Below are 26,942 nucleotides of genomic sequence, written 5' to 3'. Positions count from 1 at the left end.
CATGGCAAGGAAGGTAACCTTGAAAAATCTGAGGGAAATCCCTGATAAAATTTTGTAAGTCAAAGGGATACCACTGGTCGTTAAACCATAAGAGGACCCATAAGTAATGGCGTAGCTAGCCGCTCAGGTGCCTGGTCAGGGGCGTGTCCTGCAACTGGGGGCGGGGCAATCTGCCCATGGAGGCGGGGTGAGCCTCGTCAACGCTTGAAGCCTCTCTGCCGCTGTAGGGCAGCTGTGGGAGAGGCAGTAGGCAGACGCAAGTCCCACGCTGCCGTTTCAAGCAGCGCGGAACCTGCAGGCGCCTAAGCCACCATGTCATTCCTAAAAAGTTTCATGAGCCCAATTTTTTTAAAAAAACTTATTTTGTCATCCCCCTTCAGTGATGACACCCAGGGCAGACCACACCCCTCATACCCTCCATCCTCCACCCATAAGAGGAATCAAGCCAAAGGCATAAGAATTCTAGCATCCTAGTTTCAACACTGGCCAACCAGATGCCTATGGGAAGCCTCCCAGCAGAATATTACAAACAGCCCTCTCCCGCTGCTATACTCCAACCACAGGAATTTAGAGGTCTGCTGCCTTTGATAACACAGCTTCCACAGAGCCAACATGAAGAGGAGTCTACCAATTCTGTGAGTCATTGACAACCTTATCTTCCATGTGTTGTTTGTCTATTCCCCTTGATATCAGGGGCAGTGTGGCTTGACTTTCTGCTCCTTCCTCTGTATTGGGGGGAAAAACTGGGTGGGGAAGAAGCACAAATGACACCCAGCACTAAATCAATGGTCCCAAATGTCAGAAAATATCTCTGTAGGGGGTTGGATGAAATTGTGATTTATCAGGAAGTGTGACAGACTTTCATATCTATGCTGTGTTGAATACAGAGGTCTGTTACATTATCCCCGTCTTATTACCTTTCAAGAAAAACAAAAGCACAAAGACACAAATTACCTTGGCCATTTCTTGCTCCAGCTGCAGCCGGCGATTAATTTTCTGCTGGTAGGTCTTTATGACGTTCTCCACATGCTGCTCCATGTAGAATTTAAAGGCAAACGGCGAGTAGCTTTTAATACGTGACTCTCTTTTCTCTTCGTCTCTGCCGTTCTTCCGCACCGGCACTGGGGACGTCTGGATCTGTTTCTTGTCCTTGCCTGGCTTTTCCGCTTTGGCCGACTTGATTTTGTCGTTCCTTTCCCCGTTTTCCTCAGCTTTGTTTCCTGATGAGCTGGGGACTCCCCGAAGGGTCTGCTCGATCCCTGTACGTAAGCAGCTCATATCAAACTGCTCGGAACTACTGGGCAGCAGCAAATGCTTCGGATAAGGAGGCGGAGGGCACCTCAGCTCCTGATTGCTATAGTCCACATCTAGCTGGTAGGCATTAGCTCCTCCAACAGGAAGGGGGTGCTGTTCAGCCATTCCTAAGCCATCCACAGCCGAAGACTGCGCAGCCAGCCAGCCAGGATGAGCGGGGCCTACTGCAGTCTGAGGCTCAGGCCTCATCACCCTTGTGCTCTTCACTGGCTGTAGAATATGAGCAGATGTGACAGCCGTGATGGTGTTTGGAGAAGTAATGGAGGCCTCAGCTTTGCCTGGAGAAGTCTGCCTCATGGATATCGGCATCTGTTGCTGGTGGCTGTTGAAAGAATTGGTTCTGCTTGGGATGCAGCCCTCAGGCCTGAAGGGCACGTGCTGCCGGACCGATGCTTCCAGGGCTGGGTTCTGCAACGAGTCGCGGCGGGATGAGGACGACGAGGACGACGAAGAGGTCGTCTGCCACTGCTGAACTTGAGGGTTGTTCATATCATACAGGTCCATGTTCAGACTATTTCTGGATGGCGTCAACAGGCCCTGCGGTGGGCTGTCTGAAAATTCGTTCGTATACGCTGGGCCTCCTCTGGCGATCACGTGCATCGGGTGGGAGGAGGGGATGGGTTGCTTGTGATGGGAGTGCGGCATATACAGACCACCTGGCGCTTGCTGGAACCCGTGGCCGGAGTTATTCTGAACAACCGTTCCTTTGTTCGGAAGGCTTGGATAGCCTCCCTCCTGCTGCAACTTGTTCTGGAAAGAATGGCTCCTCTGAATCCCATAGCCAAGAGCCTGCGCCTCCCCTTGCACCATCACGGGCTGCCTGCCGTAATGAGGGCTGTTTGAGCCAAGCTGCAAGGCTTGGCTGCTGTGGCCAGCCACCGGGTAGTTGATCACTGGGGCATCCATGTTTGCAGGGTAGGCTTTCTGCTGGTGACTGACAGGCGTGTTGTGGGAGCCTAAGCTGGCAGGCCTTTGTACTGGAGAGTTCATGGTTGCAGACTGAGAAGCAGAGAGCAAGTAGTCCATGTATGGCCTGGGAACATCACCCAGCATGTTAGCAGCTTCTGCCCCAAAGCCTGCACCTTCATAGCCCGGGTTGCTAACCTGGTGGTAGGGTGGGAAAGATTCGCTGGACCCTTCAAAACTTGGCCTGCGGCTTATGTTGTTTGGCATGATACCCTTTCCTATAGTGGGGAGAGAAAGATAATGGGTTGGGTAGTGTTAGGAAACCGTTCAGGTGAATTGACTTATTCCTGCGTACACACATAACACTTAATTCATCATTTCATAGAATTTCTAAGACTACTTCTCACAAAAAGGTTTCAGATCTGTGAACAAGGACAACCCCCCCCCCCACTGTCACTGGTTAAAACAACACTTAAACTTGACTCCGTATAACACTGCAATGCAAATGATGAAGCAGTTTTGAAACTAAAAGGTCAAATTGTTCTTCCTAGTAAATTCAAGTGTGTTTCTTGGCTAAGTTTACCTTTGCATTTGCGCTGAACCAGAAATAAGGAAATGGAAGGAGGAGTAAGAGTGAAATGCTACATGATTCTTCAGGATGAGGATATGAGTGCATCCACACTTATGGTAAAATACAATTTCTTTTCTTTTTGTATTGACAACAAGGCAAAATTCTCAGATTCAATATTTCCTTGCAAACTCCCATTTCAAACCCTTCAACAGCAAAATGCAATGAAATTGTTGCAAGGCTTCTATCTGGTTGCATCAAACTTTAGCAGATTGGGAATGAAACTTGAAGTCTATATTGCCACACAGTCCACAGGTCAATGATCTTTTATCCCTTGAGAAACCACACTTAACAGGGTCAAGACAGCTACCAAGTTGCTTTCATATTTATTCCACACAGCATCAAACCAGGTGAAAGCTTAGGAATGAAATGGAGAGAGCACCCACACTTACCCGAAGATGTCTGTTTAATTACCCGGACTATTTGTTCATTTCTGGGATCCAAGTATCCCATCTTGCTAATGTATTCCAAAGCTGCTTCAATGCTTCTACTGCCAGTTTGTTTCAGGGCTCTCACAGCCATCTCCTAGACAAAACAGATATACGGAAACACAAATGAAGGCCCAAGTCAACAATCTGATGGCATAACACCGTTGAAGCTAAACAGCCATATGAATTTCAGTCCATTTACTGATTAAATCATTGATGTAACTACAGAACTATGGCTTTGAAGAAAAAACAAACACCCTACTTTAGGAACATAGGAAGCTGCCTTATACTGAGTCAGAATAGTAGTCCATTTAGTATTTAGTATTGTTTCCAGGGTTTCAGGCAGGAGTTTTTCATAGGTCTAGAGACACCAGGGACCAAACCTTAGACCTTCTGCTGGCAAATGTGATGCTCTACTGCTAAGCTGTGGGCTTCCCCCAGTTTCAGAAGCATTAACATGTTGCAACAGACACTGCAGGGTGACTTTTTCTAAGAGGGCGTCACCTTTCTATAAGTACTTGCATGAAAAATAACATTTTTTAAAATCCTGCTGCATACCCCACAATTACCGTATTTTTCGCCCCCATAGGGTGCACTTTTTTTGGGGGGGGGAAATAAAGGGAAAAAAATATTTCCCCCCCGAGCCCCAAAGAGCAAAGAAGCCATGACAGCGAGCGGGATGGATCCCGCTCGCTGTCTTGGCTTCATTTTTAGCCTCGGGGCTGGGGGTCCGGGAGCGAAGGCGAGGTTGCGTGCAACCTCGCCATCGCTCCCGGAGCTTGCGGGGCTGGGGGCGGGGGAAGCCCGAGCTTCCCCTGACCCCAGCCCCCAGAATGGGTCCTGCTGCCCGCAAGCCTTGCGAGCCCAGCAGGAACTCCCGCCGGGCTCGCAAGGCTTGCGGACACCTGCCCAAAGCACGGGCGCGTTCCGGAGCGCACCCCATGCTTCGGGCTGCTGCCCACAAGCCTTGCAAGCCCGGTGGGCACTCCTGCTGGGCTCGCAAGGCTTGCGGATAGCTTCCTGAAGCCTGGAGAGTGAGAGGGGTCGGTGCGCACAGACGCCTCTCGCTCTCCAGGCTTCAGTGAAACCCTGCATTCACCCCATAGGACGCACACACATTTCCCCTTCATTTTTGGAGGGGAAAAAGTGCGTCCTATAGGGCAAAAAATACGGTAACCTAAAGGTTTGAAGTGTGTTAACCAAAACTGGACTGAGTATTTGGCCCCTAAGCAACGAAGTTTTTGCTATCAGGGGGTTGGATTAGATGAACCCCGGGGTCCCTTCCAACTCTACGGTTCTAGATTAGCAATATCAGGCACCTTAGAAATAATAAAACTATGTTTTGGCGCTCTAGAAACAATCAGCACATGGCATCCACAGCATGGAGCAAGTGGACAGACAAAAGTTCTTCTCTCTTTCCTAACTCTAGCACTTGCGGAAATCCAATTGCAGCTGAATGTTGGGAGATTTAGGACCGATAAAAGAAAGCACTGCTTCATGCAGCGCATGATCAAACTATGGAGCTCGCTTCTCCCCAGGAGGCAGTGACCAACTTGGAAACAGGATTAGACAAATTCATGGAGGACAGGACTAACAATGGCTGCTAGCCGTGAAAGCTATGCTCTGCCACCACAGTTGGAGGTCAGCAATGCTGAAAACCACAGGAGGGGAGAGTGCTATTGTCCTCATGTCCTGCTCCCTGGTTTCCCAGAGGCATCCGGTTGTCCACCATGAAAACAGGCCATTGATCGGATCCATCAGGCTCTTCCTATGTTCTTGGATGTTCTACTAGTGTGAAATGTTTTCCACCACTCTGAAATTATGGTTTCCTTTACGTACACTGCCATTTTTAAAAATGAGTTGGTGGTTCATACTCTTACAAATAAATCAAAATAAACAAACAAAACTTCATCCTGTAGTTCCCTGGATGGAAATTACTTAGAAAGTTCTCGTGAGCCTGTAAAACTGTTTAAACAAAAGTATATTTTTTTCATATTACTGACTTGGTCCCAACACAGCCAAAGAAACCGTTCTTTCCAGTATTCCTTGTGGCATGCCTAGTATAAATTAAGCCTAGACTTTAGTAATCCCCTCATGTTTTGAAGATGCACATTGAATGGTCAGTGTTGAAGGTATATTCAGCAGTCAGGAGGTTCGGGCTTACATATGCCCCAATTTTCCCCTCTCCCAACCTCTGCCTTGTGGCTGAATCTGCTTCACTATGTCGAGCTGCAAAACGAAGGCAAATGAGAAACTGCAAATGTGCCCCTCTGCCCTCAAGGTTTTTAGTCATTTAATTCCTATTCTCCCTTTCTATCATAGTGTTCTAAGCGGTACATACACCTCAAAAACATGTTTGATCATTCCATATGGGAAAGCAAACATTACATAATCCAACAGCCGTCTTTGATGCCAGTTGGGTTCTTCTGTTTGGACTGTGGCAGCTTGGGATGGAGGGAATATGTGTCAGCAGTTTGCTTCCTGGCTAACCAACCCGCCGTACACACAAAACATGACTCCCCCACCCTAAAAATAACCTCCACTCCATTACGGAGAGCCTTCTTTCGTACTCTGAACTTCATGGCTCTAGTGTAAACACAAGGTGAATTCAGACACAGCAATAAAGCTGAACTAGCACAAAACATGCTATTTGCTCTGAACTGGTCCAACGTTAGTGCTTATTCTGTAAGGGAGTTATGAGTCAAAGGAATCTAGTTGCATCAAGTTAGAAGCCCTTTAGAAAACACTAAATGTTTCCACTTGCACACAATTGAATATATTTGCCACAATAGAGAAACACGGCGATCGTGCTAGTTACTGAGAGGTGCTTAAATGTTTTAGTGTGAATGATCTTGTAACCACAGGCCAAAACAAATTTTTTTAAAGAAAACTTGGTAGTCATCGGAGCAAATTTGCAAATTTCCCAGAGTGGGGGAGGGGAGGGGGAGACATTTTCATACGGCTATTTCACTACACGCAAGTTGAAAAGCCAGTTTTGTTGATAAGTCCTATAAGTGGATATAAGACAACAATGCCAGATTTAGTTTTTTCCAGTTAAGTAAGATATGCATAAAATGAAGCTCAAGCAAGGAGCACATAAAGTATTTTGTGTGTGAGAGGTTTTGAAATAAAACAGCAATTTCTGATACACTTTCTTTTTTTTTGAAGTCTCAGATATAATGATGTGCTATTAAAAGCAGTCATTTTTATAGGTCTTATTGATGTCCTGCTTGTTCTCATCTAGAGACATTCTTCATGTGCTCAACTGTTAAGACTGTAATAGTACTGTATCACAAATAGAAGCCATTTATTAATTACAAGCATTGTTATTCCTCTCTTCAATGAAAAAAAGATTCTCAGAGTAGCTTACAAATGTCAGTGATGAGGCAGTCATATACTAAGGTTTAAGGATACAGCACAAAAGGAAATGGGATTAGGAGGGAGGAGAAAGAAAAAGGAACCATTACAGAATCCTTATAATGATCAGCCGGAATTAAAATATTTTAAGGAAATGTTGCTGGTCTTTCAAGTAGAGCTGATGGAGAGGCCCTGCCAGACCCGTCTGTCTGTCTGTCTGTCTGTCTGTCTGTCTGTCTGTCTGTGTCTCTCTCTCTCACACACACACACAGTCTCACACGCTTTCAATAGCAACTCCTTGACCTCAATGTTCAGGGCAAGTAATCTGTCCGGATGGCACTTTCAATGAACTGCAGCAATGAGGTTATTCCCTTCATTAGCATCAGTGATGCATTTTGCTAATTTTACCACACGCACGCGTTAGCCAAACATTCATTTGGCTGACATTACATTTATAAAAAGTACCGCCCAATATGCCAACTATTTCAGTACCGTAGGCACTAATTTAGAAGTGACTAGGTTCTAGTCATTCCCTTCCTGTTGCTTCCAAGAAAAATCTAGGGTATGTGCAGAAAAAAGTAAAACAAAACAAAAAAACCCCTGTGCTGTTTACAAATCCTCCCAGGATTCAAGGAGAATAATTCTGTCAAGCTGGGTGTAAAGAAATCCCTCAGCTGTGAGTACAGATCAAAAGTTACAAGTCACTGGACTAACTGCCCTCAGAAAAACAAGCACGTTTAAGAATTGCAGGCCTGCCTTCTGGCGTCAGTTACAGCCCTTATACAAATTTAGTATGGCAAATAACTCCCCACACTTGTGACATACTTTATATTAATAATGCAGCTACATTTTACGCACAGAAAGGAACAGTGTTCTACTCATTTATATATGCTTGCATCCAACCACCTTTCCAAGGAGGCCAGAGAAATTTATAGGGGTTCTGAGACAAGTTTCCCATCCGTGTCTAGGCCAAGCCCAAATTGGGCTTTACTTCAGAGAAGGAATGGAAACGCACGTGGTACCTTCAAACGATTTCAAGTTACAAAGCAGCGAAGTCTTCCAGTTCATCTCACCATTGTGAATATTAGCACCTTTGGGCAAAGCAATAATAAGCACCTTAAATAGAAAATTTCTATCTTTATTATTTCCTCTAGGAATATTTTAAACAGGGCTGTATACCCTTCAGGATAGCTGACCTGTATGCATTATAATTGATCCATGTTCTGCTTAAGATATTCCTATCACTGTGAGCTGCTTACCCAGATCACGTAATTAATGTGCGCTAGCTTTAAAGACAGAACTGCAATGGGGCAAGTAACAAATACAATCATTTGGAGTTCTGGATTTTAGAAAGTAATTTTGTACTACAGTGGCAGTGTGGTGTAGTGGTTAGTCTACGACATGGGAGATCAGGGTTCAAATCACTGCTCAGCCATGAAGCACACTGGGGTGACCTTGGCCCAGTCATAGTCCTATTATTATTATTATTATTATTATTATTATTATTATTATTATGCCCTTCATCCAAAGATCACAGAGTGCTTTACAATATAGAAAACACAAAAATACAAACAACAATAATAAAAACAAATACAAACCCCCCCACATAGTCATAATCATTTATAATTTTCTATAGTAGTCTATTCTACCTCACATAATTGTTGAGAGGATAAAAAGGGGGGAGCATTTTGGGGGGAGGGGAATATATAAATAAGTAATACTGAAAAGGCACCTGAATGTCACCCTAACTATTCCCATATTTTTAAAAAGCCAGGAGAAACTGTTCCTTTCATTGTTCAAATAATATTCTGTAGTAGAATTTACTAATACATATATTTACACATGTATATTTAGTAATAATAAGCACATCAGAATGTTCTACATACATTATCTCAGTAATATTTATACTAATCGTGGTCCCCATTATTATCGCCACATTGCAGAGAAAAACAAGACAGGCCCAATTTCCAATGAATGTTAAACTATGGTTCAGCAACCTATGAGAACAAGACTCCACAAGTCACAGTGAAAAACAGAGTTCACACATTCCCCCCCTTCCTTTTCCCCATGCGGCCAGGACTTATGTTGAATTTACTTCCACCTTCCAAGGGGCTCACAGTTTAGCACAGCTGGGGGTTGAAGTTAACAATGCTAGTTTCATAACCCATGGTTTTAAGTTGGCTTGTTTAGCAATTAGTCATTGTTTATTGTAAACCACAGTTGCCCAGTTGGCATGCAAGTAGGTATAAGCTGAGACTTCTTCAAAAGCAACACCAAATTCAGCAGAAGTCCTCTGACTGGCCATGAAAGAAAATGAGAGGGGATGGGAGACCATACAAGCCTAATGTGTTGCTTGGACTAACAGAGGGTCACCTTTTGTTGTTGTTGTTTAGTCGTTTAGTCGTGTCCGACTCTTCGTGACCCCATGGACCAGAGCACGCCAGGCACTCCTGTCTTCCACGGCCTCCCGCAGTTTGGTCAAACTCATGCTGGTAGCTTCGAGAACACTATCCAACCATCTCGTCCTCTGTCGTCCCCTTCTCCTTGTGCCCTCCATCTTTCCCAACATCAGGGTCTTTTCCAGGGAGTCTTCTCTTCTCATGAGGTGGCCAAAGTATTGGAGCCTCAGCGTCACATACATAGTCCTAAATCATGGGTTAGGATTATGTGCGAGTGCTTCCAATTTCTTGCCTCCAGATCCCTAGTGAGTTTGTGGCTTAGGCTGCTCACAGCTCACACCCTTAATCATTACCCTACACCAGGTGTGGCCGGCTTTTGTCCCTCCAGATGTTGCTGAGCTATAAGTCCCATCATCCTTGGTCATTGGCCATGCTTGCTAGGGCTGATAGGAGTTACAGTTCAGCAACAGCCACAGAGCCAAAGGTTACTCACGCCTGAACCACATCATCTCTTAAATGTACTCTCAGCAGGAGCGAGAGGACCAGGGGACCAAGGATGTTTCATAGCTGTTATCGTCAACAAGTCTTCTCTCGATAAAGAATGAAAGCAAAATTGACTAGGGGAATGAAAGGTTTGCAGCCAACAAATGAATTCCGGAAACTGTACATGGGCAAACGAAGGCAGCAGATGGTGGATGGAACAGCAAAGTGTGGGAGGTGATGTAAAGGATATATCCAGCCAGGAGCAGGAGACTGGAGCGGGGAGATAATGAGAAGATTGCACACAGGACTAAGACGATTAGCGGAATCCAGGCAGGAGCATGTAGCCAAGGAAATAGGCTGCAGACATGGAAGAAAATCTCTGTGGAGACATCCTTAGGAGTCTGTTGCAAAAACTAGGAGTTGTGGAGTCACAGTGCAATTCATATGAGCCAGGGTCAGTAAGACAGTCCATTACTGCTACCAAATCTTCACCCATAATTCCTTAGGCTAAGCCACGGGTAGGCAAACTAAGGCCCGTGGGCCTGATCAGGCCCAATCGCCTTCTAAATCCGGCCCACGGGCGGTCTAGGAATCAGCGTGTTTTTACACAAGTAGAATGTGTCCTTTTATTTAAAAAGCATCTCTGGGTTTTTTGTGAGGCATAGAAATTCGTTCTTTTTTATTCGAATTATAGTCTGGTTTCCCACAAGGTCTGAGGGACAGTGGACTGGCCCGCTGCTGAAAAAGTTTGCTGACCCCTGGGCTAAGCAATACAGAAGAACTCAAAACAGATCTTGAGCAGCAAATTATCTGTGCCCAAGAACGAGTGGCTCCTGAGCAAATCCTCTGCAATGAGCCATATGGTACCCTTGTTTGAAACACAACCCCTGCAACAACAAAAAGTGGCTGCCTTCATATTTCCCCCAGTATTATGCATTTCTCCTTGCAATTTGTAAACCAGGAAAGAAGTATGCCAGCGAAATGATAATATTCAGGAACGGCGTGATTAGCTTACTATAAAACTTAACATTCCATTTACAGTATACTTATGTGCTACTCAAGTCTAGTTGCACTTACTACATGTAAAATGCTGCAAAAGGCAGAATCAGAATTCAAAATGACCGTAACAGGTTGGAGAACTGGGTGCAAGCTAACAAAACGAATTTCAATAGGGACAAATGTAAGGTTCTGCACTTAGGCAGGAAGAATCAGATGCACAAATATAGGATGGCTTACTGGCAGTACATGTGAAAAGGATCTAGGGGTCTTGGTGGACCCCTTCATGGGAGTCAACAGTGTGATGCAGCAGCAAAAATAGCTAATACTATTCTAGGCTGCATCAACGGAAGTATAGTGTCCAGAAGTAAGGGAAGTAATAGTAGCACTCTAATCTGCCTTGGTCAGACTATACCTGGAACACTGCGTCCAGTTCTGGGTGCTGCAATTTAAGAAGGATGTTGACAAGCTGGAATGTGTGCAGAGAAGGGCAACCACGATGATCAAGGGTCTGGAAGCCAAGCCTTATGAAGAACGGTGGAAGGAGCTGGGTATGTTTAGTCTGGAAAAGAGGAGACTGAGAGGAGGTATGCTAGCCATCTTCAAATATCTTAAGGGCTGTCACATGAAGGAGGGTAGGACTGGAACCAATGGCTTCAAGTTACAAGAAAGGAGATTCCGACTAAACATTCAGAAAAACTTTCTTCAAGTAAGAGATGTTCAACAGCGGAACAGACTCCCACGAGAGGTAGTGGACTCTCCTTCCTGGGAGGTTTTTAAACAGAGGTTGGAAGGCCACCTGTAATGGATGCTTTAGCGGAGATTCTTGCGTTGCAGGGGGTTGGACTAGAAGACCCTTGGTGTCCCTTCCAACTCTACGTTTCTATGAAAAACACTTTGAAAAACAACTAACAAATACCGTATTTTTTGCACCATTACACTCACTTTTTTCCTCCTAGAAAGTAAGGGGAAATGTCTGTGCGTGTTATGGAGCGAATGCCTACGGGTGGCGAGGGGGATCTGCTGCAGTCGTGAGCAGAGGATCCATGGTTCCGCTTCCTTCCCTCCTCCGTGGCTCGCTTTGAAACAGCAAAGCGGGAGAAGAGCCACTGAGTGGGGAGGAGAGAGGGACAGAGAGCCTGCTTGCTTTAAAGGAGCAAAGCGGGGGAGGAGAGGAGCCACTTACACTCATGTAAGCGGCTCCTGTCCGGTTGGCTCCTTTAAAGCAAGCAGACTCTCTGTCCCTCTCTCCTCCCCACTCAGCTCGCTAAATAGCAGCAAAGTTTTTCAGCTCGCTAATCTGGGGATGAGCAGGGAGGAGGGAGAAGAGCAGAGCCTGCTTGCTTTAAAGGAGCAAAGTGGGAGAGGAGAGGAGCCTTCTCCTCTTATACCCCTCTTCTGCATTATTAGCAGCATCCTTCTCCTCACACCCCACGTGTGCTCCTTGTCCCTTGAGTGCTTTTCCTTCCCTCCCCACTTAAAACGTGGTTACAAAGCACGGATCCACATGGATCCTCAGGATTTTTGCATTGGGCTACTCCAAACTCACCGTCAGATCACATGTCAGTGGCCACAGCATGAACCACAAAAATCATACATCCACTGTTTCGTTTAGAATATTTTTTTCCTTGTTTTCCTCCTCTAAAAACTATGCGTGTGTTATCGTCGGGTGCGGGTTATAGAGCGAAAAATATGGTAGGTATGCTGACCACATTCCCAAGTGGCAAGTCTATCTGCTCTTCTTTGTGTGTTTCCCGATACACACGTTTCATGTTTGCTCCAGGTCATTTTGCACAATCTGGCATTGGAAATAGCTCAAGGACCTATCCACACTAATCTCAGCAACCTTAGCGGCAAACAGCAGCCCAGAGTGAATGTTTTCAGCAGGAAACCTGAGCCCCACTGGCTGCTCTTTCTTCAAAACAACAGATTCAGCTTTTTTTAAAACCTTCGTGTGTAGTTTGGTGATCTCCTCCCACATTTCTCTCACAGTGGTGCCCCTCCCCAATATTGGTAATTGTTCTCTCCTGCCTTTCTCATTGTTTCTCAAGAGTTTTTGTATGCAGTGACTCATTCACTATAGCTGCTTTGCAAATTTATTTCGTTTATCTTTTTTGAATTGGGGGAGAGATCTGTATGTCCTCCACCTGGGCTTGCTTCACAATCAAAAAGATTTTTTCCAACACAGTTACTGCAGTCAACACTCACAATTTTGTGCAATTAATTTGCTGTGTTGTGTTTTTAATTTTGGTATGCCACTTTGGGCATTTTCTTTTAAATGGAAAAGCAGGTTTAAAGCACCTGAAGGTTTATTTAATTTAATTTATTAAATCTGCGAAGATCTCAGAGCGGTTCACAGCATAAAAAATACAAGATAAAAACACAAAATGCATAACACAGAAAGAGAAGAGAGCAGAAAAAGAGAAGAGATAAAGCCCAAAATGTTGAAAAGCAGCAGCACATAGCTAAAGCAAATGCTGAATAGAAATGAAGTGCAAGAGCCAGTGTGATTACCGTATTTTTCGCCCCAAAGGACGCACCGGCCCATAGGACGCACCTAGTTTTTTGGGGTGGGGGAATAAAGAAAGCTGGGGCTTGTGGGGCTGGTGGCAGGGAGAAGCGCGCTTCTCCCCATCGCCAGCCTCCAAACCAGGTCGGGGAACAGCGGGATGGCGGCGCTGCGCCTCCCCGCTGTCCCCCGGGCTTGTGGGGCTGGCAATGGGGAGAAGCGCGCTTCTCCCCACCGCAAGCCTCCAAACCAGGTCGGGGAACCGAAGCCCGGGGCGCGCTGCACAGCGCGCCCCAGGCTTCGAGATGCATGCTGCTATCCGCAAGCCTAGGGAGCTCAACGGGAACTCCCGCGGGCTCCCAAGGCTTGCGGAGAGCTTCCTGAAGCCTGGAGAGCAAGAGGGGTCAGTGCACACCGACCCCTCTCGCTCTCCAGGCTTCAGCAAAAGCCTGCATTCGCCCCATAGGACGCACACACATTTCCCCTTCATTTTTGGAGGGGAAAAAGTGCGTCCTATAGGGCGAAAAATACGGTACAATATATAAGAAACACAAAAAGGAAAAAGGTAGCTTTTTCAGGAATGGAACTTGATGTGGGTTCAAATCCTTCTTTGGAGCAAGGTGAGCTACAAATGTGATAAGGAATTTGAAACCAGAACAAGAGCCAAATGGAAATGGAATCAACAGACAACATGAAACACTGGTGCAAGACAAACACATACTATTATATATTTTGCCAATGTGCCTGTGGGAGCCTTGTTTGAATTGAGTAACTCCACTGTGCAGCCACTTCAGAAACAGACTCTGCCTTCCAAAAGATCACACTTGATCCTGTTCAGTCTCTCTGATGAAACAACCATGAGATGCTACAGTGAGTTGCCTAGACTGCAGAAGGCAAGATGCAATATGGAGGACACGGCAAATGGCAGAAATATGAGGGAACATTCTAGCACAAAAGAAACGGGTGACAAGAGCTAATCTTTTTATTGAATTTGTTCTCATCGTACAGTCGGAACAGCTGCAAGCTCCACTTGGAATTCAGACTCTTATATCAGCATAGAAGTCCATTACAAAGGAGGATTGTTAATTAAGACACTGTCAATTTGCTCTGCTTTCCGAAACCGTAGGGTACAATTTTTGAATAGCTGGGCGACTGCTGGAGGCAAAACCATCAGCAGAATAAAATGTCCAAGAGGTCAGGCGTTTTCGCATAAAGCAGCTGCAGCAATATTACTGAAGTTCTTGTGTGTCTACAGCTGACCAAGAATAAGGTTGCACGAGAAGGCTAGCACCTCAAGAGAACAGCTGCAGGTCCTTCATCTCCGAAAGTGGGGGGGGGGGGAGGAATACATTCACATTGCATGACTATCGAGCTTGATCTACTTTGTTCTTCTGGGACCAAACTAGATGCTACAAATAATGGTTTCTTTCATCCCTCCTCTCCCTGGTCCTTTCACCTTCTCTTCTTCCTTCCACGGCAGCTTTCGTCTCCCCATCCCCTTCCTTTCTATTCCTACTTTATGTATTGATAATAGATAACAATGGCGATAAAAATTACTGCTTTAACTTGCCATTTTCCCTCAACATCTCCTCCTTCTCATGAACTTCTCTGTCTCCCGGCCACTGTTTACTCGGTAAGTTGATGGTACTGGTCCAGCTCAATGGCTATGGCAGGGCAGACAGGTGAGGAGGCACTGAAGCACCCAAAACCACTGGTGTCGGCCCCCAGTCTGAGAAAACACTGCTCTGCACGACAGCATCCAGTCCTGGCCGAGGTGTGGTTGGCGGATGCAAAAACACAGCTCTAAGTCACTGTATTCCTTCAGCAGGAACCACCCTCTGGGGTGGTTTCCACTCGATATTTCATGCTTTTTTCTTCACAGGCAGAACTAGCACAAACCCATGAATACTTCACTCTCCTCATAGATCCAACAACCTGATGATAGCTACAAGGTTATTCCATGACCAGATAAATCACATTGTTTTATGTTGACGTTTGTATGTTTTCCTTGCAACAGAAAACCACCATTAAACGATCCAACCATTCTGGGCATGGAGTCCGATGTGCTATAAAAGGCAAGGTGAGGCATCAACGCTTGCCTCAGATTGTGGATTTGGGCATTTTCTTTTAAATGGAAAAGCAGGTTAAAGCACCTGAAGGTTTATTTTATTTTATTTATTAAATCTGTGTACCGCACTTCATCTGAACATCTCAGAGTGGTTCCTTCGTTTTCAAATTTTCTTTGCAGATAATTGGCTATTATTTTTTTAAAAATATAAACTGCTTTGGGCGCTGTAATGTTGGAGAGGGATGTAAACTTTTTCCTTTAAAAAAAAGTGCATTTTAAAAAATATATATGCTAGGTTTAAATGAGATGTGTGTCAGTCAAAACATGAGTGATTAGGAGGCTGCAGCTGCCAGAGAGGCTGAATCAAAGCCTTCCATGTAGCATCTGCTTCACCTGACAGCACACACCTTGTATAAGAGCATTAAATTTTAAAGGCTTTCAAGGGCCTCATGTACAGTAGTTGTGATGCTAGAAAACATTGTGGTCTACGTAGAACAGTTGCCTGCCTTATGGTGAAGTTTAAACATTACTGTGGTGATTTAAGACATGCACCTGATGAAACATGCATATAAATTACAGCTAAAAAGTGACTGTGACACAGATTTGTTCTGCCAGGGATATGTCTCTTTTTGAACAGAACTTCTCCATTTCCCCTCTTCTGTCTGAACACGTAAGCGACTTCAAGTAAATACACAATCTGAGCAATCCTTTGATATCCTGTCTGCCAGGAAAAGATCAAGGAATCTCCTTTAAAAAATATTGGTTTTAACAATGCAGGGATCTGCAACTGAAAAAGCAATGGCTGTAAAGAAACAACACCAGCCACAACTGGCTTCTTGATCACTCACTGGATGCTCCCAGCAGTCTGCCCTAACTACCTGGCTGCAAAGACCATGGGTGAAATTCTGTTAACCATTGCTCAGAGTAGACCAACTGAAATTAATGGCCACGACTAACTTAGGCCCATTAATCTCAATGGGTCTACTCCTGAGTAAAGGTTAATTGCATACAACCACATAAATATAAAACACGGTGCCTATGTATACCTTTGTCTCCTGTGTTGTTTTGTTTTTTGCACCTTTGACCATCCAAGGACACTGTTTGCTCATGATTTCAAAGGCTGAAGCATACATTTGCCTCCTCGTGCAGAACAGACAGGGACAGGGTCTTGCACATTACCAGCGGAAATGTTAAAAGATGCAAAAACCTAAACCGCAAACAATGGCTTTCTCATTGTCAAAATGCCACAAATATATATTTTAGCAGTGTTCCACACCAAACATACTCCACCTGGGAACAGGAGGTTCTTAATCACCATTCCAAATGGTCAGTTCAAAACAGAAAACTTGCGACACAAGATTTACCCACTTTGGAAGAATGGCAGATGGAGGTGATGGACTATATGGAATTGGCAGAAATGACTGGCAGAATCCGAGACCAGAGAGAAGAGTCGGTGGAAGAAGATTGGAAGAAATTTAAAGACTATCTACAGAAATATTGTAAAATTAATGAATGATAGAACGATGTTGGATAGCAATTAAGGGGTTTCCAGCTGTAATGATTTAAGAGAATATGAAAAAGGGGTTATAAATGGGTTAAAATTTAATGGTAAAAGCTGATTGATAATGGGCTAAAATGAAAAAACTTAAGGCTAGACCGTTAAGATAAATTATAGAAACAATTTGCTGAAATAGTTAATTGAATTAGAATACAAAAAAGGGAGGTGTGAGGAGGTCGATGAAACAAGTAAATGAAAGGTAAAGATATGGAATACTGGATGTGTGTTTTAGTGGTTTTGTTTCTTTTTGCTGTATTGTTGTATTGTTTTTCTTTTTATGTATTGTAATGTATGTTCTGTTAAACTTTTTATTGTTCTTCTTTTTTCTTTCTTTTGTAATCTTTAAACTTCTAATAAAAATCATTTAAAAAAACAAAAAACCCCCAGAAAACTTGCACTTAAAATAAAAAAATGAAAATTAAACTTCTTTTTTTTGCTTCTTTTGCTAGCTCGAAACACTTTCCCCCCTTACAGATGGACAGCAAAAGCATTTCACTGGCACAAGTTGGAAGAGGAGGAAAAGATGGTGTGGAGGAAGGGAAGCTATCCATGAAAACATGCATGTTCCTCTGCCATCTGCACTTTCCAGCTTTTGAATGCCATTGCACTTTGTACTTTTTAATTAAAATCTTTGTCACATCCTTAAACTCAAGCCTTTTGCCCAATCGAGCCACCTTAGATATTTCTTGTGCTGGATGTTTGGTGGTGTTCAACAAAGCACTATATCACTCCTTGTGAGAAGGGAATGACTTGCCTTTGTGCAATGGGGCTTCTCCATTTCCACCTGTCCCCCAAAATCTGTTCTAGCACTGTTATATGAATAAAACACTAGCAGTCAAGTCCTTCTCCCTCAGGAGATAGCACCTTCTTTACTGACCTTCCTAGTCATACTTTAACCCCCAAAGAACCCATAGTGTCTCCCACCATGCAAGTAGCTTCCCCAGCCTTCTGGAGAAGATCTGGGGATGGCTCAAGCTATATGCAGGAAGAGAAGAGTCAAACGGATGTCTTTCCACTTGCGTAATTATTTGGTTGAACACTGCTTTAAGTCTCTAGGGCTGCTATCAAATAAATGAAAATGAGAAGTATTGTTATGTCCTATCTTCCTTGAAGGCATGCTTGGAAGCCTCTATGGTCTGACAGTAAGAGCTGTTTGACAGTGGAAAGGACTCCCTAGGGCAGGGGCCAGCAAACTTTTCAGCAGGGGGCCGGTCCACTGTCCCTAAGACCTTGGGGGGGGGCAGACTATATTTTGAAGGGAAAAAATGAACGATTTTCACCCGCCCGCAAAGAGGCGTGAAGATGCTTCACTTTACCTGTCCCAGTTGTCGTCCCAATAGCTGCAGTTGGGCTTCTCCAGCCAGCCAAGCCAGGTAGGGGGCTGCATTGGCCGGTGAAGACAGAAGCAGCAGCCCTGGCAGAGGAGCCACGGATGGAGGTAAGGGAATCGGGGTATCGCCAGAGCTTTTACCCACCACCTACTGATGCTACTTCCCGAGAGGCACGCAGAGAAGATAGAGCTGCCCACCAAGCCACAAGTGGTGGCTGCAGCGACTGCAACGAACTGCCTGAACGCCATGGGAGGAATGAAGGAGGGAAGGAAGGAGGCAGGTAGTGACGAAGAAAGTGCGCAAGGAAGCGGTGTGAAGAAGGGTGGACTGAGGGAGAGGGAGCAGGAGGAAAACACAGCAGCAGCCGGTGTCACATGCCCCCTTCACAGCACCACCCTGCTGAGGCGGGCAGGCGGGCGAGCCGACTCCTAACATTGACGGTGCCCAGCGTGGGACAAGATTGCTGCGTCCCTGAGGAGAAAAGCGTCGCCATATGGGGACGCGGGTGGCGCTGTGGGTAAAACCGCAGTGCCTAGGACTTGCCAATCGTATGGTTGGCGGTTCGAATCCCCGCAGCGGGGTGAGCTCCCGTCGTTAGGTCCCAGCTCCTGCCCACCTAGCAGTTCGAAAACACTCTTAAGTGCAAGTAGATAAATAGGGACAGCTTTATAGCGGGAAGGTAAACAGCGTTTCCGTGTGCTGCTCTGGTGCAGGCTCGCCAGAGCAGCTTCATCACGCTGGCCACGTGACCCGGAAGTGTCCTTGGACGGTGCCGGCTCCCGGCCTCTAGAGTGAGATGAGCGCACAACCCTAGAGTCGGACACGACTGGCCTTCGGGCAGGGGTACCTTTACCTTTATGAGGGAGAGGGAAAGAATGCATACGTTGGCAATCCATGTGGCGATTCCCAGGCCGGATCTAGAAGGCAATTGGGCCTGATCCGGCCTGTGGGCTTTAGTTTGCCGACCCATGCCCTAGGGCAGCCTTTCTCAACCTGTGGGTCCCCAGATGTTGTTGAACTACAACTCCCATCACCCCTAACTAGCAAGGCCAGAGCTCAGGGATGATGGGAGTTGTAGTCCAACAACATCTGGGGACCCACAGGTTGAGAACCACTGCCATAGGGGTTGTGGACTCTTCTTCCTTGGAGATTTTTAAGCAGAGGTTGGATGGCCACATGTCTTGGCTGCTATAGTTGAGATTCCTGCATTGAAGGACTGGACAGGGTGGCCCTTAGGGTCCCTTCCAACTCCACAATTTTATGATAAGGTACCCCACCTTTTCTTCCTTACAACTACCATGTAAAGGTTAGTGTGAGAGATGGTGAATAGTGCTCAAGGGCACCCTGTGAGCTTCACAAAACTGAGTTAACTGAATATTATTTTCCCCAGTATACAGACAGAAGAATTAAACTACAGTGGTGCCCCGCAAGACGGATGCCTCGCAAGACGGAAAACCCACTAGACGGGTTTTTGAGCTGCTTCGCGAGACAGTTTTCCCTATGGGCTTGCTTTGCAAGACGAAAACGTCTTGCAAGTGTTCCAATTTTTTTCCGCTTTCCCCCCTTTTTCTAAGCCGCTAATAGCCTTTTAGCCGCTAATCCGCTAAGCCTTTCATAGCCGCTAAGCCTTTAATAGCCGCTAAACCGCTAATAGCGCTAATCCGCTAATAGGGTTGCTTCGCAAGATGAAAAAACCGCTAGACGAAGAGACTCGCGGAACGGATTAATTTCGTCTTGCGAGGCACCACTGTATAAGAAACTTTGAAGGCAGCTGCATAACTGAGAGGCAAGGCACCCAAATTCGGAACTGCCACATCCAAGCTCAACTCTATATCCTTCAGAGTCCATGGACACACACAATAATAATTTATAATAATAATAATAATAATTTATATGTATACCCAGCCCATTTGGCTGGGCTTCCCCAGCTACTCTGGGCGGCTCCCAACATAACACAAAAAACAGAAAAAAAACATTAAAAACTTCCCTACACAGGGCTGCCTTCAGATGTCTTCTTAAAGTCTGACAGTTGTTTATTTCCTTGACATCTGATGGAAGGGCGTTCCACAGGTTGGGCGCCACTACCGAGAAGGCCCTCTGCCTGGATCCTGTAACCTCACTTCTCACAGTGAGGAACCAGCAGAAGGCCCTCGGCGCTGGATCTCAGTGTCCGGGCTGAACGATGGGGGTGGAGACACCCCTTCAGGTATACTGGGCCGAGCCCGTTTAGGGCTTTAAAGGTCAGCACCAACACTTTGAATTGTGCTTGGAAACATACTTGGAGCCAATGTAGGTCTTTCAGGACCGGTGTTACGTGGTCTTTGCCACTCCCAGTAGAATGTGAGGGAAGGCCTTTAAAGGGAACCTTCCAGAATGTAAATAAAACCCAATGTCTGTTTGAAGGAGGATTTACTCTACCTTACCCATGACACCCGGACTCTGCCCAAATTCCTTCGTGCTTCGCCTCAAGCAGCTAGAGCAAAGATTAGGTTCATAACTATCCGCCTGCTAGGCAATGAACTAGAAAACTATGGGAACATGCACAACTTTCTGCAAGAAACATCCTACATACGCTGCTTTGAAGCGATACTCCACTACAAACTGGCACGTAGCCTGCGCATTCCAGAGCACCGTGTCATGCTTCTCTGACCTACAACATGCTGAAAATTACTGGCATTAGAAGTCCTCTGGCGCAGGATGTCTTTTGCAACGCTGAAAACAAAGTAGTTTTTTAAGATTGTTTAAAACTGGCTTATCTCTTCGGCGACTGCATTTGTTTCCTGAGCTGTGCAACTCTACTGCTTTACACACACACACACACAATATTGGTACTAGTCCATCGTCAAGCTGTCAACAGACTGCACAGGCTCCAGTTTGAGAGCACCATCAGAGACAGGCAGGCTGCAGGCAGCAGGGCAAGCAAGCAGGGCTGCAGGTGAGCAAGCTGGGCTGGCAGCGGCAGAGTCAACAAGGTGGGTGGTAGAGAGGGGCGAGAAAGAGGGGCAGGGGGTGAATGAGCTGGGGTTTGAAGCAGGCCAGTGAGCTTTCGGTTGAGCGAGGCAGGGTACCACCTTCACAACTAGCAGCTTTAAGTATGTGGTTCTAGTTTGCTTTCCTTGCTAGAGGTGGTTGCCCAGTAAAACTGCCTCCCCACTGCAGCAGGCCCAGGGGACGCCCCCGTTAGTGGACCCTTTGCTGGGGAGGGGTGGGCCTACCCTTGACACCAGCCCTGGACAGAGATTCAGGCAAAGGCTATCTCTCAAAGATTCTATTACGGCACTTTTCCATCCTTCGGTTTTATACATGAACAGCAATATGTGCCAAATATATGGGGTGGGGGAGACGCCTCCTGAGAAAACTTTTCTTCGCTTATAAAGCGAGAGTTGTCATCCCTGGTGAAATAAATTCTAAAGATTAAATTCCCATGTCAGTGACATGATATGGGAAGAAGAGGAGATCACTATCATCCCATGTTGGTTACAAATTTCAGCTCACATGGCCAGCAGTCAAACTGGGTCCACGTGGATTGTTAGTAAGTGAAGAAGGCATGGATCTAGTCAAGCCCCTTGGATGGGAGATCACTGGAAATTTATTATATACAGAACTGGCTGTAATAAAGATATATATATATTTTAAAAAAGTCTCAATCCACTGGGTTGGGGGGGGCGGACGACTTTTCTGCCCTAACCCGAGCCACTTGGGGGCCTGTCAAGTCTAAACTATCAAGAAGTGTGGTTTTGACTAAGCATAAAAACCTTCCAAGAGGAACTATTACACCCTGATTCTATTGTGATACCACTTCCTGCTGCATTAGTAGTTCTCTCAACCCTTTCGGACTCAGAAGTGACTTTGAGCACAGGAATGAACAAACGATCAATGTTTTCAATGACCTGCTGAAGCAATTGTTTCCTCTTTTCCTAGCAAGACTCTGTTCTCACAATACTACACATTCCTTTGTGACTTTTTACTGCTCCCTTTATGCAGCCAAAATCAGATGACAAAAATCCGGTGTCAAGTGGGTGAAGGGTTTTTGTTGTTGTTTGTTCTGCACAGACACAAAAATCCCAATTCCATTCCAAGGAAACACAAGCTCCGTGCTCAGAATTAAGCCGTTATAATATATGAATTATTCTGATTAGAGCATTAAAAACAAAAAAAACCTGGGCTTGTTTGCATGTCACAGTAAGCCATAGTTTGCATTAGTCGTGGTTTCATTGTGAACATGCCTCCCCTCGTGGCACAAGCAAGCCACATTGTGGCTCACTATGTTTGGGAAAATGCTGCAGCATAATTGTCTGGAGCTTTTTTTTAAAAAAAAGCAAGTCATGGATGTGACCAGCCAGTTCATTTGGTTATAATGGAAGCAACTTTAAAATGGGCAGAAATATACTTTTGTGAAGGACAAGGGACTGCTGGAGAAATGTTGGGAGTTTTTGGGGCTGGAGATTGGGGTGGAGTGGGGTGATGGGTCTGTCGGTTTTGGTTCTCTCCATTTCTCATTCTTCCCCAGTTCTCCACATTTTGCAGCAATTTGTCATTTAACCCCCTTGAAAACTCACCAGCATTTTAGTGCAAAACACATTTCCATGTGCAGTTTTGACTAACGTACACATATTTTAAGCAATTTCCCGTAATGCACATTTTTGTATGCCATTTTTGCTAATGCCTTTATTTTTCATGTACACTTTCCCCTACTAGATGCTTTTTTTAAATAAACACTGGCTGTAGAGCCTCATTTCAAAATGAAGATAAGTGTGAATTTCAAAGGGGAGCTGTGTTTCAGTTCAAATAATGTTTTGGAAAGGCCGGATTTGATAGATGCAACTTTAAATTCATGCTGAATCAAATTTGTCCTCCAACCCTACCTAAAGACAGACATGCTATAAGGAACGGTACATGAGGTATTTTTTCAGCTTTTCAGCAAACTCTTCACATCTGAAAGCTCAGATGAGTATACAGTGGTACCTCTGGATACGAACGGGATCTGTTCCGGAGCCCCATTCACATCCAGAAGCAAATGTAACTAGCGATGGCACGTCTGCGCTTGCACGCATCGCTTTTCACTGCTTCTGCGCATGTGCGTGACATCATTTTGAGTGTCTGCGCATGCACGAGCAGCGAAACCCAGAAGTAACACACTCCGTTACTTCCGGGTTGCCGCAGAGCGCAACTCAAACGCGCTCAACATGAAGCATATTCAACCCGAGGTATGACTGTATTAGCAAACTAAACACCCACCTGTCTTCTCCTTCCTAACCATTCCCTCCCACCTTAGGGTGAGAGCCCTATAAGGGTATACAACCAATGTAACCTTCTCCCATTTCAGGCTCCCAGTTGGAGGACCTTTGCTAACTTTCTCCAAGCTACAGGTGGCAATGACAGGCAAGCAAGAAAGCAAACAGAAGCATGGCTGGCAAGCTTTAACGACAAGGTGATTTGCGGGTATGTTCGCCTGATGCTTCAGATGTAAAAGCAGGCTTACAGCCCATACACACACACACACACACACATTATTTTATTTGTATGTTGCCTTTCTACAGGTCAAACCACACTCATGGCTTTTAACAGGGGGAGAACATAACTGCAACATAGCAAAAGCAGTCATCAACGATGAACAAAACAGTTTTAAAAATACAAGACCAAACTGAACCAACTCCACATGGATGACAACTAAATCTTAAATAAAGATACAAAAAAAACCAACAGCAACCCCCCCCCATAACCCCAAACAACACCCCAGCCCTTTAAAGACTAAGGAATTTATTGTGGCACCATATTTTGTGGACTAGAGTCGAATTTGTCAGATGCCCTTGGCCCATGAAAGCTGAAGCCACAATACATTTGTTTATTCTTTAAGAGACCACAATACACTTTTTGTTGCATTTGCTCTTTTCATCTCACTATCGGTCTTTGGTTTCTCAATGTGTTTTCCATCCCAGCAAGATGAAAGGATGTTGGAATGCACTCAAGACTGCTGCCTGAACAGACAAGATTCCAAGCCCTTGACTTCAACATGGGGGACAGGTAGATGTTCTCCGGCACATTACAATATTCACAAATAACTCTTAACTTCCCAGGTCATGGAAAGGCATCATAAACAGTCTCAGGTATTAGCAGAGATGCTGCTCCCCTTTGTTGGGCCTGAGCACAGAATCTAGCAGCACGTCCAGAATCCAGCAGTCTGACAACTGCAGCTGGTAAAGTCCTAGACGCTAGAGAAGGAGTATTTGTTTTAATTTGCACGTTGCCAAAAGAACTCGTTATGGTGTGGCTGATAAAAGCAAACAGTGAATATTGAAGGTGGAGGGAACTGGCTTGCCTTCCACTGGGGCCTTATCTGGGCTTAGGCTTCATGGACACAGATGGGACATGCATGAATTATACTCTCATCCTCCCCTTGAATAAACGGTCCCTAGGTGGGCTAGGTAGGGACGCGAGTGGCGCTGTGGGTTAAACCACAGAGCCTAGGACTTGCCGATCAGAAGGTCGGCGGTTCGAATCCCCGCGAAGGGGTGAGCTCCTGTTGCTCGGTCCCTGCTCCTGCCAACCTAGCAGTTCGAAAGCACGTCAAAGTGCAAGTAGATAAATAGGTACCGCTCCGGTGGGAAGGTAAATGGCGTTTCCGTGCGCTGCTCTGGTTCGTCAGAAGTGGCTTAGTCATGCTGGCCACATGACCTGGAAGCTGTACACCGGCTCCCTCGGCCAATAAAGCAACCCCAGAGCTGGCCACGACTGGACCTAATGGTCAGGGGTCCCTTTACCTTTAGGTGGGCTAGGTGCAAAATAGTGTAAGTTAAAACAGGTTTTAAAACAAAAAACAACGCTCAGACTGACCATATCTCAGTTTATAAAACCTGACACACCACACCACTCAACCCCGTAATCCTCATAGGGCTGTCTACAAGAGATCTCTTAGCTTAGCTCAACTCACTAAGTCCTTTTACCTCTTCAGCTTCCGACACATCTTCCCAGTCATCTCCCTCTAACCACTCATTGTCTGAGCCTTCTTCCAGTGAAAGGTTCCCCAGCTGGTTCCTTCCACCATTCCTCTGCACCCAGACAGTCCTATGACACAACACTCCCCATGAATAGCCAAGTATATTTTGCCTACCGTATTTTTCGCCCCATAAGACGCACTTTTTCCCCTCCAAAAATGAAGGGGAAATCGGGGTGCGTCTTATGGGGCGAATGCCTGCAAGCCTCGCGCGCCCGGCAGGAGGTCCCACCGGGTGCGCGAGGCTTGGGGCGGCAGCCTGTCGCCCGAAGCACGGGGAGCCCTCGGGAGGGCTCCCCCTGCTTCGGGCAAGTGTCTGCAAGCCTCGCGCACCCGGCAGGAGGTCCCACCGGGTGCGCGAGGCTTGGGGCGGCAGCGGACTGCTTGCGCGCACCTAGAAGCTTGGGGCCAGGTGCGCGCAAGCAGCCCGCTGCCGCCCCAAGCCTCGCACACCCGGTGGGACCTCCTGCCGGGTGCGCGAGGTTTGGGGCGGCAGCGGACTGCTTGCGCGCACCTAGAAGCTTGGGGCCGGCTGAGCTCAGCGCGCCCCAAGCTTCTAGGTGCGCGCTAGCAGTCCGCTGCCGCCCCAAGCCTCACGCACCCGGCGGGACCTCCTGCCGGGTGCGCGAGGCTTGGGGCGGCAGCGGACTGCTTGCGCGCACCGAGAAGCTTGGGGCCAGCTGAGCTCAGCCCGCCCCAAGCTTCTAGGTGCGCGCAAGCAGTCCGCTGCCGCCCCAAGCCTCGCGCACCCGGTGGGACCTCCTGCCGGGTGCGCGAGGCTTGGGGCGGCAGCGGACTGCTTGCGCGCACCTAGAAGCTTGGGGCGCGCTGAGCTCAGCACGCCCCAAGCTCCTGGTATAGCACAGCGATCCGCTAGCCCTGGGAGAGCCCCGCGGCTCTCCCAAGGCTAGCGGACTGCTTGCGCGCACGCAGAAGCTTGGGGCGCGCTGAGCTCAGCACGCCCCAAGCTCCTGGTGTAGCGCAGCGATCCGCTAGCCCTGGGAGAGCCCCGCGGCTCTCCCAGGGCTAGCGGACTGCTTGCCGGCACGCAGAAGCTTGGGGCGCGCTGAGCTCCGCACGCCCCAAGCTCCTGGTGTAGCGCAGCGCACCTGGGGGGGGGGAAATAATTTTTTTCCCCTTTATTTCCCCCCCAAAAATCTAGGTGCGTCTTATGGGCCGGTGCGTCTTATGGGGCGAAAAATACGGTAATTTGCATAACTTATGAAAATTCAGATTTTAAGCTCTCACAGTTCCTGGTATTAGTATAAACAGCAATGTGTGTGCACGTGGTTCTTCTCCTCCCCCCCCACCCCCGAAATTTGGGAAGCCCCTGAGCTGAAAGACGTCAGATCACAAACATTTTGCCGCTTCACGCCAAACTTTGCTAAATGTATTAAGGCACAACCAGATCCATATTGCGGAAAAACAGTTTCCCGCACTGCAGCTGTTCCACAATTCACATCAGCATATCACTTTGTAGCAGAAGCAACAACCCTGTCAACATTTCCGCTCTGAGAAAGAATGAAAAAGAGAGAGAGAGCTGGAACCCAAAACTTCTCCAAGTTGATGAACAAATCCAATCATATGCCCAATTGCATCTATTCAGGGCAATTAAAATATTTAAAAAGCTACTATCTACAACTTCATGCAACATTCCACATCTAATTGCCTGGGGTGCTTCCAAGTGGATTAATGATCAGCAAGGAGGACAGCTACAGTCCTGCCACCAGTATTTCTCGAAGTCTGAAAAGTGCACTTTCAGGCCCTGCAAGTTTTGTTTACCAGCCGATGGGCAACTAGCAGCGATTCTGGCTTCATATTTTCTTACTGAGTAAGCCTGTGCCTTTTTGCTGTCTAGTTCTACAACTCCTGAAACTGTCTGAGCTTTTTTTAAAAAATTCATAATATCACATGCTATTTGCTTTAGTCATCTCTGAATGAATAAGAAGTTATACATTCAGCTGTTGGGGA

At 46.3% G+C, this 26,942-nt stretch overlaps 1 protein-coding gene across 2 annotated transcripts in view; it reads right to left on the bottom strand.

Moving 5' to 3' along the window:
• Positions 1-26,942, bottom strand: part of LATS2 (large tumor suppressor kinase 2) — a 55,472-nt gene that overhangs the window by 9,408 nt on the left and 19,122 nt on the right. For both annotated transcript variants that reach the window (XM_083498872.1, XM_083498873.1), the window contains exons 3-4: positions 3,241-3,373; positions 955-2,498 (exon numbers count right to left, since the gene is read on the bottom strand). In XM_083498872.1, the coding sequence (XP_083354998.1) occupies positions 955-2,498; positions 3,241-3,373 (1,677 nt within the window). The remainder of the gene's footprint in view (positions 1-954; positions 2,499-3,240; positions 3,374-26,942) is intronic.

Source organism: Podarcis liolepis, assembly GCF_965112155.1.
Source record: "Podarcis liolepis genome assembly, chromosome: 4".
NCBI lineage: Eukaryota > Metazoa > Chordata > Lepidosauria > Squamata > Lacertidae > Podarcis > Podarcis liolepis.
Note: the sequence above shows the minus strand (reverse complement) of the source record. Positions and strands in the feature narration are given on the sequence as shown.